The sequence below is a fragment of the Hemiscyllium ocellatum genome, chromosome 7 (assembly GCF_020745735.1).
Source record: "Hemiscyllium ocellatum isolate sHemOce1 chromosome 7, sHemOce1.pat.X.cur, whole genome shotgun sequence".
NCBI classification, from domain to species: Eukaryota; Metazoa; Chordata; class Chondrichthyes; order Orectolobiformes; family Hemiscylliidae; genus Hemiscyllium; species Hemiscyllium ocellatum.
The window spans coordinates 52,436,600-52,451,461 of NC_083407.1; the positions used below are offsets into that span (position 1 = coordinate 52,436,600).

At 42.0% G+C, this 14,862-nt stretch overlaps 1 protein-coding gene across 1 annotated transcript in view; it reads left to right on the plus strand.

The window, feature by feature from the left end:
* LOC132817350 (adenylate cyclase type 10-like) overlaps positions 1–14,862 on the plus strand; it is a 187,519-nt gene that overhangs the window by 147,190 nt on the left and 25,467 nt on the right. Inside the window, exon 29 of the mRNA XM_060827758.1 lies at positions 9,566–9,681. Within this exon, the coding sequence (XP_060683741.1) occupies positions 9,566–9,681 (116 nt within the window). The remainder of the gene's footprint in view (positions 1–9,565; positions 9,682–14,862) is intronic.

The window sequence follows — 14,862 nt, forward strand, 5'->3', positions numbered from 1 at the left end:
CTTTTAAAACCTTGAGATGAAAGCCATCTGCCCTAGGGGATTTGTTAACCATTAGTTCTAATATTTTTTCCCAGAGTCTTCTGAAATTGTGATCATGGCCATTTCAACGAACATGATATAACTTAGATAGAAGTCAATAATGGGCACATGGAAATGAAGTTACTATCATGCATACAAAACTCTGTAGGCTTTTACTTCTACTTTCCATGGGCCATCATGTCTATTTTTAATATCAATAACCCAAGACAGTTCTAACAAAGAAACATACCAAATGTTCTTTATTAAAACAAAGTACATGACAAATACTTAAAAAATCTGACCTACCCAATGATTACAATCACAAATGAGCTTATATGAACTTGGCTGCAAATGTGTTGCTGGTCAAAGCACAGCAGGTTAGGCAGCATCTCAGGAATAGAGAATTCGACGTTTCGAGCATAAGCCCTTCATCAGGAATAAGAGAGAGAGAGCCAAGCCGGCTGAGATAAAAGGTAGGGAGGAGGGACTAGGGGGAGGGGCGATGGAGGTGGGATAGGTGGAAGGAGGTCAAGGTGAGGGTGATAGGCCGGAGTGGGGTGGGGGCGGAGAGGTCAGGAAGAGGATTGCAGGTTAGGAGGGCGGTGCTGAGTTGAGGGAACCGACTGAGACAAGGTGGGGGGAGGGGAAATGAGGAAGCTGGAGAAATCTGAATTCATACCTTGTGGTTGGAGGGTTCCCAGGCGGAAGATGAGGCGCTCCTCCTCCAGCCGTCGTGTAGTTGTGTTCTGCCGGTGGAGGAGTCCAAGGACCTGCATGTCCTCGGTGGAGTGGGAGGGGGAGTTAAAGTGTTGAGCCACGGGGTGATTGGGTTGGTTGGTTCGGGCGGCCCAGAGGTGTTCTCTGAAGCGTTCCGCAAGTAAGCGGCCTGTCTCACCAATATAGAGGAGGCCACATCGGGTGCAGCGGATGCAATAGATGATGTGTGTGGAGGTACAGGTGAACTTGTGGCGGATATGGAAGGATCCCTTGGGGCCTTGGAGGGAAGTGAGTGTGGAGGTGTGGGCGCAAGTTTTACATTTCCTGCGGTTGCAGGGGAAGGTGCCGGGGGTGGAGGTTGGGTTGGTGGGGGGTGTGGATCTGACAAGGGAGTCACGAAGGGAGTGGTCCTTGCGGAACGCTGATAGGGGAGGGGAGGGAAATATATCCTTGGTGGTGGGGTCCGTTTGGAGGTGGCGGAAATGGCGGCGGATAATACGTTGTATGCGCAGGTTGGTGGGGTGGTAGGTGAGAACCAGTGGGGTTCTGTCTTGGTGGCGGTTGGAGGAGCGGGGCTCAAGGGCGGAGGAGCGGGAAGTGGAGGAGATGCGGTGGAGGGCATCGTCGATCACGTCTGGGGGGAATCTGCGGTCCTTGAAGAAGGAGGCCATCTGGGTTGTGCGGTGTTGGAATTGGTCCTCCTGGGAGCAGATGCGGCGGAGACGAAGGAATTGGGAATATGGGATGGCGTTTTTACAGGGGGCAGGGTGGGAGGAGGTGTAGTCCAGGTAGCTGTGGGAGTCAGTCGGTTTATAATAGATGTCTGTGTTGAGTCCATGGAACAGATGAGCAGCCTCTTTAATCCCAACTTCCAGCTGTCGATTAGACAACCTCCATTTCCAAAGCTAGCTAACTGCACTGTGAGAGAAGATTTTTTTTATATTCTTTCCATACATATGTTTACACTGTCCAGTCTCCAGGAAATGATCAGTTTGATCACTGTCAAAAATCAAAACGTGTCATGTTTTCCACATTGATTTTATCATCTAACTTATTAAGAGGTTTATTTCTTGCTTTTAGTGAACAATGACCACAACTTTAGCTTGCTCTTGCTTTATGGCATCCAATCATCCATATGATATTCACACAGCACAATCTTATTACAATCATAAATTCAGCTGATAAACAGTCTACATTATTACTTCTGATTCACGGTGTCGATTTTAAATAAGACTTTTCCAGAATTACTGTGACCGTTCAATCAATTACTACTGACTCCAATCTAATCACATACATATTTCTACAGCAAAACATGGAAATACTTTAAAACCAGTGAACTTTCTAATTAAGTCATCATTGGTTTCATATGTTTTCTTCTTCATTTCATTCAATTTCATTTCACTTCATTTCAGCTAACACAGCAAACTTTAGGTTAACATCTGCAGCTCAGATATGCAAAATATCCAACAAGGAAAGATTCATTATTGGATCTATTAATGGGTAAAACACCAGAACATATAAGAGAAAGTAAGAGAATATATGAGGTAATAATGATCATAATATTTAGATACAAAAATATAAAATGATGTCAAATAAAAATGATAAGACGAAAGACATAGATATTATGAAAATCAGGTTAATAGATTCGAGAAAAGCTGATTTAGTTGGGTTGAAAGCAGAACTTAGGAAAATCAAATAGATAACTTATTGGAAAACAACAATGCAGAATAACATTTAAAAATGTACAAGGAAAACAAATTCAACTGAATTAAAAGAGCCACTAAACACTAGTGGGACCCCGTGAATGAATAATGATTTAAAGAAACAAATATGGGTTAGGAAAGAGGCTTGCATTTTACACCAGAAGAATACATACTAAAAGAGAACACAACAATATTAGGAGATAAGTCAAAACCAAATTAGGAAAGCAACAAAAACCTATGAAATTAAATTATCAAGGAACAGAAGAAAAGAAAATTCCTCAATAGAGTTGTTGTTAGGATATGGAGTACACTATAGAAGATCATGGTGGAAGTAGATTAACCCTCAAAGGAATTGGATGTATACATTATAAGGAGAAATTTAAGGAGGGATGTTACCAAAGTGTCAGTCAGCAAAATCATAATGGGTCAAATGATGTCTTTCAGTGCTGTTCTGATCAGAAATGCAATTGGCCATGTTTGGTTCATGTACTTTTTAATTCATTCATGCGATATGAGAGTTGCTGGAAAGACTTGCATTTATCATCAAAGGTGCAGTGGCATGCTACTGTAGTACCCCTTGTACATGTTGCGACCAAAGTGCACTAGTGGTGAAGACAGACTATATTTAAAAGGTGGTGAGTATGGAGCTAATGAATCAATCTGGATATTTTGAGTTTCTTTTGTGTTCGTGGAGTTGTATTCATCCACTATTCAAAGTCTTTATCTGTGACTTGTAAATGGGAGTAACTTTGAAAAAGATATAAAGGTGAATCACTGACCACAGAACAGCACCTTGCCTTCCTCTTGATGTCATAATTTTATATGGTGAATCCAGTGCAATAATTAAGTCAATGCTGACCCTAAAATCTGGCCTCCAACCATCATAAATATATTGCTTTAATAATTCCACCCAGTGCAGAGATTTGTTCCTGATTTGCATTCATTTAAGTTTACTATGGATCCTGATGCCATACTTGGTTAAATGTTGACCTGGCGACAAAGGCAGTCACTCTCATCTTACTCCTGGAATTCAGCTCAACATTTTTGACCATGTTTGTACATTGGCTGCAATAATAATGATAATTGGAAGTAGACTCCTGGAGTAGCAATTGGTAACATGACATTTGTCTTGATGTTTGCAAACAAGGCACAATAAGCAATTTTCCACATGGTCAGATACTAGTGTTCATAACTCATTACAGTACTTGATTAGAGGTGCAGCTGGTTCTGGTGCCAAAGTCTTCAGCAATACAGCTGGGATCTTCTCAGGTCCATAGACTTTGCTGTAGCTAATGCATTCAGCTCTTCTTTGAGAGCAAATGAAATTGACTAAAGACTGGCTTCCTTGATGGTAGAAACCTCAGAAAAAAGCTGAGATAAATCACCCATTGAACAGTTTTGGTGAAAGGAAGGTCACAAATGTTATCTTTGCACTCACACTGTGTTATTGCATCATTGAGAATTGGGGTGATCATGAAACCTCCTCTTCCTATTAATTGATTACCATCATTCATGGTTGGAAGTGGTTTGATGACAGAGCTTTGATTTGATCCACTAGTTCTAGGATCATATAGCTCTATTTATGTCACTTTGCTTACAATGTTCCACATACATGTAATTCTGTTTATTCTTCATTATGTTTGCACCTCATTCTTAAATATTCCTGATGCTATCCTACTCTCTGAATTGAAGCAGGTGAATTGATGATAATGATGGAGTGAGGAGTACTTTGAACCATACTTTGAAGGTTGTAGTGGAATACAACTCAACTGCCAGTGGCCTATGGGTCCTTATAGTTGTCCACTTTTGAGTAGCTAGATTTCTTCTGAGATAATCCCACTTAGAATGGCAATATTATCACACATGATGGAAGATATCCTCAAGCTGAAGACTGACCTTTGTCTCAATATCCATCCATACTGTTAAGAACAGATGCACTGTGCCAGGTAAATTGGTGAAGTTGAGGTTGAGTTAGTTTCACCACTTTAGAACTCAGCCAGCTCTGTCAGTAATAGTGTACCAGTGATCTTGGTGATGGTCATAAAATTACATGCTAAGTGGGCGGCACGGTGGCACAGTGGTTAGCACTGCTGCCTCACAGTGCCTGAGACCCGGGTTCATTTCCCGACTCAGGCGACTGACTGTGTGGAGTTTGCACGTTCTCCCCGTGTCTGCGTGGGTTTCCTCCGGGTGCTCCGGTTTCCTCCCACAGTCCAACGATGTGCGGGTCAGGTGAATTGGCCATGCTAAATTGCCCGTAGTGTTAGGTAAGGGGTAAATGTAGGGATATGGGTGGGTTGTGCTTCGGCGGGTTGGTGTGGACTTGTTGAGCCGAAGGGCCTGTTTCCACACTGTAAGTAATCTAATCTAAAAAAAAGTGTGCAAGCTGCACTATTGCTACCTTCATTGCTTCTTCAAAGTTGTTTTCAAGATAAAGGATTACAAAAATAAACAGAAACAAGCCTCCCTATTGTAGAGCAGACTGCATTGTGAGCTCTGAATGCAGTATAGTAAATTGAAATTCTGTGTAAATCGCTGTTCCACTGGGAAAGAGTGACTCTGCACAGGACGGTGAAGAGAGGAGGTGAAGAAGCAGGATTTGCAACTCCTGCAATTGCATGAAAACTACTGTAAGAACTGACAGGCTGCATTGCAATGGTTGAAGAGTGGACCAGGGCAACAGGAAGGGAACAGTCCATTAGGACAACTGAAAGGGGACGGGAAGACAAGATGTGTTTGATGGTGGCCTGGACTAGAACTGATAGAAATGATGGAGGATGATCCATCCAAGATGAAAGATGGTGAGGGCAAAAGAACTCAAGGATTAAGAACTCTTTGGCCCCTTCATTCTGCTTTACCATGTGGTAAGATCATACCTGATCTGACTGTGGCATAACGATACATTTGTATCAGTCCCCTTAACTCTTGACTCACATTTTGAACAGAAATCAAATCTAATTGAGATAGATACTGTGGAAGGCATTGTCAACCACAGTGTGGTTACATTGAGGGTAAAAGAAGGCATCACAGAAGTGCTAGTAGGAGAGGTGACATCATCAGAATGGATGTGACAGTTGGCTGGGAGAATGGACACCTTGCATGAACTATAGCGGAAGGAGGGGTAGTTGAAGTACTGTTGAAGTTAGTATTTATAGTGAACATTTATTGATAGCCTTTCACCAGAAACAGAAACAGGGATATGCAGAAATTTTGCCACACAGGCAGCTGGAACATGCTCTAGATTTTAGACTGATGCCTCACTGTGCTATAAATGAAGATGTCCCTCGGACCAATAATAACAAACAGCTTGCGCAAAAGAATTTATCAATACAGCAGATTGATAGTTTTAGGCTACAACTGAAACATTAATGTGCTGAGAGGCGTGGCATGGCTGGCAAAACAAGTCAAGGCAAAACATGGGAGCTGTGAACATGCAGGCAGGCATTAAGCGAACAAGCCCTAAGAGACAAGGGGCTAAAAGGTTGAGTGACCAGCCCTGAGCTGCAACTTGGTACAATCCATCAGATTGGTGCCTTTCCCTGCTGCAACCTTTTATTGCTAGTTTGTGGCTCCTGAGTGGCCTACAAGTGAATCAGAGAAATGCCGTAATGGTCATGAGGATGGGCAAATGTCAGATGCCAATGTCCATGGATGAGAGGTGCATGTGACTTGGCCCTGAGATGGTATTTGGTCCTAAAGAAATAGATGTCCGTCAGAAGAAGTGCTGAAGTTACCAGATACCTACTCTGATTCCATGTTGACATGTCTCAATGTCTGTTAGACACATTTGGCAACGTAGGAGGCTCAATATTAATAAGGTGAGATGGGCTGTTAGTAAGGTTTAACAAGCTGTATTTCCTGTCAGTTGAGAATTTGTTTCTGCCTATTAAGAAAACTGCCTGTTACACAGAAAACACATAAAAGGTGATGCAGGGTGTTCTCAACATCAAAATAAGCCTCAATCTTCTTGTCTAATTATACATAGAACCCACAGCAATACTCCTATAATAGCCTGCATTTAGGGGCAATAGTAAAGGAAAACCAAAGCTAGAGGTGAGGGGAGAGTGACTGCTTTTAACATCAAGGCTATATTTGATCAAGGCATCATAGAGCCTGAGCTAGACTGGAGTCATTAGGGACTCTAACCAATGGTTAGAGTCATACCTAGCACAAAGGAAGATGATTGTGGTTGTTGGAGATCAGTCATCTCTGCTCTACGACATCTCAGTGGAGTTCCTCAGGATATTGTCCTAAGCCCAATCATATTCACCTGCTTCATCAATGACCTACCCTCCATCATAAGGTCTGAAGTGGAGATGTTTGCCAATGATTGCACAACATTCTCAACTCCTCAGATACTGAAACAATCCATGTCCAAGTACAGCAAGACCTGGACAATATCCAGGCTTCAGCTGAAATGTGGCAAGCAACATTTGCACTACAGAAATGGTAATTAATGACCATTTCCAACAAGAGACAACCTAACCACAACCCTTGACACTCAATGGCTTTACCATCACTGTACCCTCTACTGTCAACATCCTGAGATTACATTGACAAGAAACTAAACCAAACTTACCAAAAGCCCAAAAGTACAAGTCAGGAGTATGATAGAATACTTCCCTCTTGCCAACAACACTCAAGGAGCTTGACACTACCCAGTATAAACCAGCCTGCTTGATTGACACTACATCATAAGCATCTTCTCTCTCCACCTCAGTAACAGCAGTGCGTACTATTTATTAGATGCACTGCACATATTCCCCAAAGATCCTTAGATGGTATCTTCCAAACCCATGACCATTTCCACCTAGAAGTTCAAGACCAGCAGATACATGGGAATAGCACCATCTGCAAATTCCCCTCCAAGACACTCTCCATCCTGACTTGGAAATATATTGCCATTCCTTCAGTGTCATTAGGTCTAAATTCTAGAACTTCCTCCCTAACGTAGTTGTGGGTTCACCTCCAGCACATGGACTACAGTGGTTAAAAAAGGCACTTCACTTCCACCTTCTCAAAGGCAAGTAAGGACGGGGAATAAACACTAGACCAGCCAGTAATACTCACATCTCACAAGTGAATAAAAAAAAAATCACCAGCAGTTGAAGGGAAATTGAGGTTCAGAGGAAAAATACAGAAAGTTTGAAGAATCACTGAGACAGTGGAATGTTACGTAAGCAACAGAAGCTGAAATACAGTCCTGGAGACAGGACTGAAGTGAATAAGCTTCAAAACTATGAGCAGTGGCAAAGACTCAGTAGTGAATTCAAGAATAGCTCCAGTGCTCAGAAGAAATATGAAATCTAATCTATCACTCCAGGAAATATTCCAGACAACTGAAGGAGCATTACAGGCTTAGGTATGGAAAAACTGGCTGTAAAGGTTTACCATGTACAGAACTACTTCCGGCTTGCATGAAAAAGGCCAGAAAGGTCAAGTTAGTATATTAGTTTATAAGCACCATTGCTAACAACAGATTAACAAAGCAAGGCATTAATAAGAATTTAATTTTGTATGAAGAGGCATTATTAACATTCAATTCATTTTTCAACATTCATTGGAATTCCATTATTGAACAAGTAAAGTTCAATGATCTCAAACAAAAGCCAGGTGAAAGCAAAGATTTGTTTACTAACTCTTTTGGCTGGTGGAAAATTATACTTACAAAAGTTTAAATTAGGTTTGATTTACAAGCATACAAATGTTAAGGTTGCAGAGCAGCTGTTGTCAGACTCCTTGAAAGCTAGGGGTAACTTAACCTTAGAGAAAGCAGTTAAAGTAGTTGGAAACAGAATTGGGTTTCATACATGGGGAAGGAGAAGGCCCATGGAAGAAGTTGAGTATGGCAATTCAGTCAGTTGGCCGCAAATGAACAAGAGCCTCATGAAAACCTCAGCCCACTAAAACAGGCAAAAGATGAAGGGCTCTGGCCCGAAACGTCGAATTTCCTGTTCCTTGGATGCTGCCTAACCTGCTGTGCTTTAACCAGCAACACATTTTTAGCTCTGATCTCCAGCATCTGCAGACCTCACTTTTTACATCACTGGAAATGCCAGCATTTGTTGCCCATCTCTACCTGCCCTTCAGTGGAATGGCTTGCGCTGCCATTTCAGAAGGCAGTTAAGAATCAACCACATTACTGTTGGTCTAGAATCACATGCATAATGGATCAGACAAGGAAGACGGTTTCTTTCCCGAAAGGGCATTAGTGAGCGAGATGTTTTTAATGACCATGAATGATAGCTTTATGGTCATCATCACTGAGATTAGCTTTGAATTCCAGATTTTTAAAAAATTACTAATTGAATTTAAATTTTACCATCTGCTGTCATGGAAATTAAAAGCCTACCAGCAGAGATTTAGTCTGCACTTCTATCTTCCAGTCTATTGACATTACTATTGTCCTACCATCTCCCACAGTTAAAAAAAGCATGGATGAAAACATCATACTGTTAAATAGCAGAAAATACCCTACTACACAACAAAACATTGAATAACTTGCTAGCTCATTTCCTGATGAAGGGCTTATGCTCGAAACGTCGAATTCTCTATTCCTGAGATGCTGCCTGGCCTGCTGTGCTTTGACCAGCAACACATTTGCAGCTCATTTCAGAGGGCTATTCAGAGTCAACCACATTGCTATGGGTCTGTATCTGCAGTAGATGGGTTTTCAGAAAAACCTGACAATAATGCTCACCATTGCTGACACTAACATTTTAAACAAGGTTTATTTAATTCATTAGCAGCTACTCTGGTAATCCAACTCCCAATTTGCTGACAATAACATGACCAAAATGTTATCATAAACAGAAATTGCTGGAAAAACTCAGCAGGTCAGGTGGAGAGAAAGCAGAATTAATGTTTTAAGTTCAGTGAATCGTCTTCAGAACCTGAAATGTTAGTTCTCCTTCCTACCAGATCCACTGATTTTTTTCCAGCATTTTTTTGTATTTGTTTTTGATTTTAAGCATCTGCAGTTCTTTGGGAGTTTTTTGTTTAATATTTTATCAAACTTATGTGGTAGCTGGTCTTCTTAATATAGGATTTAATATGTGTGCGAACATAGAATATTATATGAGTAATAATGATTGTATTATTAACAAACTACACTTTTTGTTTTGTAGACTTTCAGATTATGTTGAGCTAATGACATACATGAAAGACTTTTCAGTCTCACGACACAACATACTTGGTCAGGCATCATTTTATACAGCTTGCCTTGATTTTTCTCTTCAAGAAGGTATTGCAATTTATGACATTTTAAAAAATATTTTAAATTTCTGTTTGATTATTTTAATAATTCTATTTTGGATTTGTACTTCATGTGGATAATAATAATAAAATTAAAATGCTTAAAGGTAAATATATTTGTAATTTTCTTCTTAAGAAGTATCAGCAGAGATGGAGGCTATTTGATTCATTGGACAGATTTGTAACAGTCTTATACACAGCATGAGAACCAGTATCAAACCAGGAACCCATTTGTTCAGTCAGCAAGCTATCTCATGGCTCTTCAACACTATGATATACATTAGTATCCCACTTCTGGGTTCCCTCACCAATAAAGGTCAAAAGGATCATGCACTGCATTTATCAAAAGAAGCTTTTTGTTAAAGGGTCCTCAGAATGAGTGTCTGAACATTTATTCCTGAAGGTACAAATAACTGGATGAATAGAAAAGAGAATTAGAAGGCTGCTCTGTAAATCAGATCCAATCCATTTGGTGAGATGGTGTCCAAAACACCTTACTTTGTGGACACAATTTATTAACTACTCAGTCTTAAATTCCTTCCAAACCAGTCCCAACTGTTCGTTAATTAATCAAAAATTCCTGCTTAACTACTATAGATTCCCTTCTACAGTTTAAATAAAACTTTTTGAAGAGATAAAAACAATATTTGAACAAAACTAATGAGGATTAAACATTTTTTTAATTTCTTACATCTTACATAATAATACAATTGCTCATAGCAAACTTATTTTTTCAGATTTTATATAATACAAAAACATGTATATTTACCTTTCCTGTAAAGAAGAAAAATATAAAATGTTAATCACAAAGTGACACAAAGAAACAATTTTTTTTAATGTTCTTATAAGTCCTTATGGTATTTCGTTGATGGTCACCAACAATAACTTGGAGCAAGCATCTTCTTTTGTGAAACAGTCTAGCAATTGGTGTTTCAACCCCTTTTGTTTTGCAAGTCTCTTTCTAAAATTCCTTATGTGCTAGCAAGGGCAATCTTTAACCTTTTTCTGAGCAACACCCTCTATTGAATACAAATTGTCCAAAAGAGAATGGTTATACACATGATATTGTATGGACAGATTGCCCTTGTATAGGGTTTTCCTTTAGAATACAGGATAAATGCAATCTTGCATCTATAACTTTTCCTGGCACCAAATTTTCAACAGCTGAGGTACTCAATTTACACTTTATTTTCTTGGTTTAATAGACAAGCAAAAAGCACATTATTATTTCCCACCAAGAATCTGATAATCTGTGCTATGTTAGAATAGTCATCTGAAAGATTGGTATATGAAGTAAGAAAGTAGCATAACACCTTTTGAGTACCCACAGTTGGAAACTTGAGTATTTTTCTGAATTTAATTTCCCATCACTGTACTCAGTTTCAAAACTTCATAACTGGCACCAGTTCTAGTCTGAGTGCATAACCAGTTTACCAGTCCAATCAAACTTCTATTTCTCCCCTTTTGTGAGGATCTGGGGTATGCGAATAAAACTCTGTTTGTAATGCTGTTTGTTCAAAGTCAATCCTAATCCATGGATGTTAAATCCTGCCCTTTGTCCTGCATATTTAGAATTTGTCAATGGCTTTTCCTGTTTTCTTACAATAGTGATATCCCATTATTCACTTATACCTCCTAGCATATATGTTACTTTGGTACCAACTTTTGATTGTTGCCTGGTGAGCAAATACTCTTGTTCTACATATCTGTATCACTTTGTCCACATTCAGTCAGTCCTTCATCTGTCATAATCTGTTCATTATAAATGTAGTCCAACATGAGTATACAAAGGACATGATGCCTGATGACTTGCTGTGATCTGTGCCAATTGATCCCAAGGAATACACCATAACAGTTTGAACACCATGCTGTAAAATTAGTTTTTCCATCACTATCTAAACCTGACCTTGCCATCTTTTTTCCTTTTGCTTCCATAATAAATCAAGTTTTCTGGATTAAAATGTATTTCTGGTGATCATATATGGTGCTATAAGGCTTCCAAACCTTTCTCTGAAATTGCCATAATGAATGAAACAAAAATAGAAAATACTGGAAAAATTCAGCAGGTCTGGCAGCCTCTGTGGAAAGAAATCACAGTTAACATTTTGCGTCAAGTGACCCTTCCTCAGATCACCCTTAATGAATGACTGAATGCTTCTTGCATTCAGGCAGTTCAATTACTTAGAAAAAGTGGTGCTAGTTCCTTCCCAAGCCAAGAAAAGATTACTCGTTACTGAAATAACGTTTTGATTCTCCCAAAAAATAAATTGAAATAGACAGTAAACGCTCCCCCCCCCCCGCATTTGCGTCACAGATAGACAAGGTGGTTAAGAAGGTATTTAGTACTTGCCTTCATTGGTCAGACCTTTGCTCATCCCCCTCCGCCCACGCATTAATGAATTTAATATACGTCGTGATGTCAAACACATCTTCCGCTGCCTCCGCCTTCGAGCTTACTTTCACAATCAGGACTCCCGCCCACCTTCCAAGAACCCCTTCGCCCACCTCCAACACACTGCATCCACCTGGACACCCGATGCTGGCCTATTACCCGCCCTCGACCTCTTCATTTCCAACTACTGCCAGGACATTAACCGTCTCAACCTGTCTACCCCCCTACCCCACTCCAACCTCTCATCCTCACAACGCGCTGCCCTCCACTCCCTCTGCTCCAATCCCAACCTCACCATCAAGCCAGCAGATAAAAGGGGCGCAGTGGTAGTCTGGTGCACTGACCTCTACACTACTGAAGCCAAATGCCAACTCGAGGACACCTCTTCCTACTGCCCCCTCGACCATGACCCCACCCTCCCATCACCAAACCATCATCTCCCAGACCATACAGAACTTCATCACCTCAGGAGATCTCCCACCCACAGCTTCCAACTTCATAGTTCAGGAACCCAGCATTGCCCGGTTCTACCTCCTTCCCAAGATCCGCAAGCCTGACCACCCTGGCCGACCCATTGTCTCAGCATGCTCCTGCCCCACTGAACTCATTTCTACCTATCTCGACACTGTCCTATCTCCCCCTAGTCCAGGAACTCCCCACATACGTTCGAGATACCACCCACGCCCTCCACCTCCTCCAAGACTTCCATTTCCCCGGTCCCCAACGCCTCATCTTCACCATGGATATCCAGTCCCTCTACACCTCCATCTGCCATGACCAGGCCTCCAAGCCCTCCGTTTCTTCCTCTCCCAATGTCCCCAACAGTACCCTTCACTGACACTCTCATTCGTTTGACCAAACTGGTCCTCATCTTTAACAATTTCTCCTTCCAATCCTCCCACTTCCTCCAGACCAAAGGGGTAGCCATGGGCACCCGTAAGGGCCCCAGCTATGCCTGTCTCTTTGTTGGCTACGTAGAACAGTCCATCTTCCGTAATTACACCACACCACCCCCCACCTCTTCCTCCGCTAAGTTGATGATTGCATTGGTGCCACCTCGTGCTCCCGCCAAGAGATTGAGCAATTCATCAACTTTACCAATACATTCCACCCTGATCTTAAATTTACCTGGACCATCTCTGACACTTCCATTCCCTTCCTGGACCTCTCCATCTCCATAAATGACGACTGACTTGACACCGACATTTTTTAAAAACCCACTGACTCCCACAGCTACCTGGATTATACCTCTTCCCACCCTACCTCCTGCAAAAATGCCATCCTGTATTCCCAATTCCTCCACCTCCGCCGTATCTGCTCCCAGGAGGACCAGTTCCACCACAGAACACACCAGATGGCCTCCTTCTTTAGAGACTGCAGTTTTCCTTCCCACACGGTTATAGATGCCGTCCAACGCATCTCATCCACATCCCGCATCTCCACCCTCAGACCCAACCCCTCCAACTGTAGCAAGGACAGAATGCCCCTGGTGCTCACCTTCCACTCTACCAACCTTCACATAAACCAAATCATCCACCGACATTTCTGCCACCTCCAAACGGACCCCACCACCAGGGATATATTTCCCTCCCCACCCCTTTCCGCCTTCCGCAAAGATTGTTCCCTCGTTCCCTCCATGACTACCTGGTCAGGTCCACACCCCCCTAAAACCCACCCTCCCATCCTGGCACCTTCTCCTGCCATCGCAGGAATTGCAAAATCTATGCCCACACCTCCTCTCTCACCTCCATCCAAGGCCCTAAAGGAGCCTTCCACACCCATCAAAGTTTTACCTGCACATCTACCAATATCATTTATTGTATCTGTTGCTCCCGATGCGGTCTCCTCTACATTGGGGAGACTGGACGCCTCCTAGCAGAGCGCTTTAGGGAACATTCTGGGACACCTAATCAATCAACCACACCGCCCTGTGGCCACAACATTTCAACTCCCCCTCCCACTCTGCCGAGGATATGGAGGTCCTGGGCCTCCTTCGCCACCGCTCCCTCACCACCAGATGCCTGGAGGTAGAACGCCTCATTTTCAGCCTCGGAATACTTCAACCCCAGGGCATCAATGTGGACTTCAACAGTTTCCTCATTTCCCCTTCCCCCACCTCACCCCAGTTCCAAACTTTCAGCTCAGCACTGTCCCCATGACTTGTCCTACCTGCCTATCTTCTTTTCCACCTATCCACTCCACCCCCCCCCCCAACCTATCACCTTCATCCCCTCCTCCACTCATCTATTGTACTCTATGCTACTTTCTCCCCACCCCCACCCTCCTCTTATTTATCTCTCCACCCTTCAGGCACTCTGCCTGAATTCCTGGTGAAGGGCTTTTATCCAAAACGTCGATTTTACTGCTCCTCGGATGCTGCCTGAACTGCTGTGCTTTTCCTGCACCACTCTAATCTAGACTTTGAGTATAGGAGTTGGGACGTCATGTACAGGACATTGGTGAGGCCTCTTCTGGAGTACTATGTGCATGTCAGGTCATCCAGTAATAGGAAGGATATTACTAAATTGGAGATGATTCAGAAAAGGCTTAGCAGGGTGTTTTTTGGAATGGTGGGTTTGAGTAATAAAAATAGGCTGGATAGGTTGGGACTTTTTTTCACCGAGCACAGGAGATTGAGGGGTGGCCTTATCAAGATTTATAAAATCATGAGGGGCATAGATAGAATATATGGAATATACAGCAAGGGCCATTTCTCTAAAGTGTGTGAGTTCAAAACTAGGAATGTGGTTTAAATGTGAGAGGAGAACATTTTAAAAA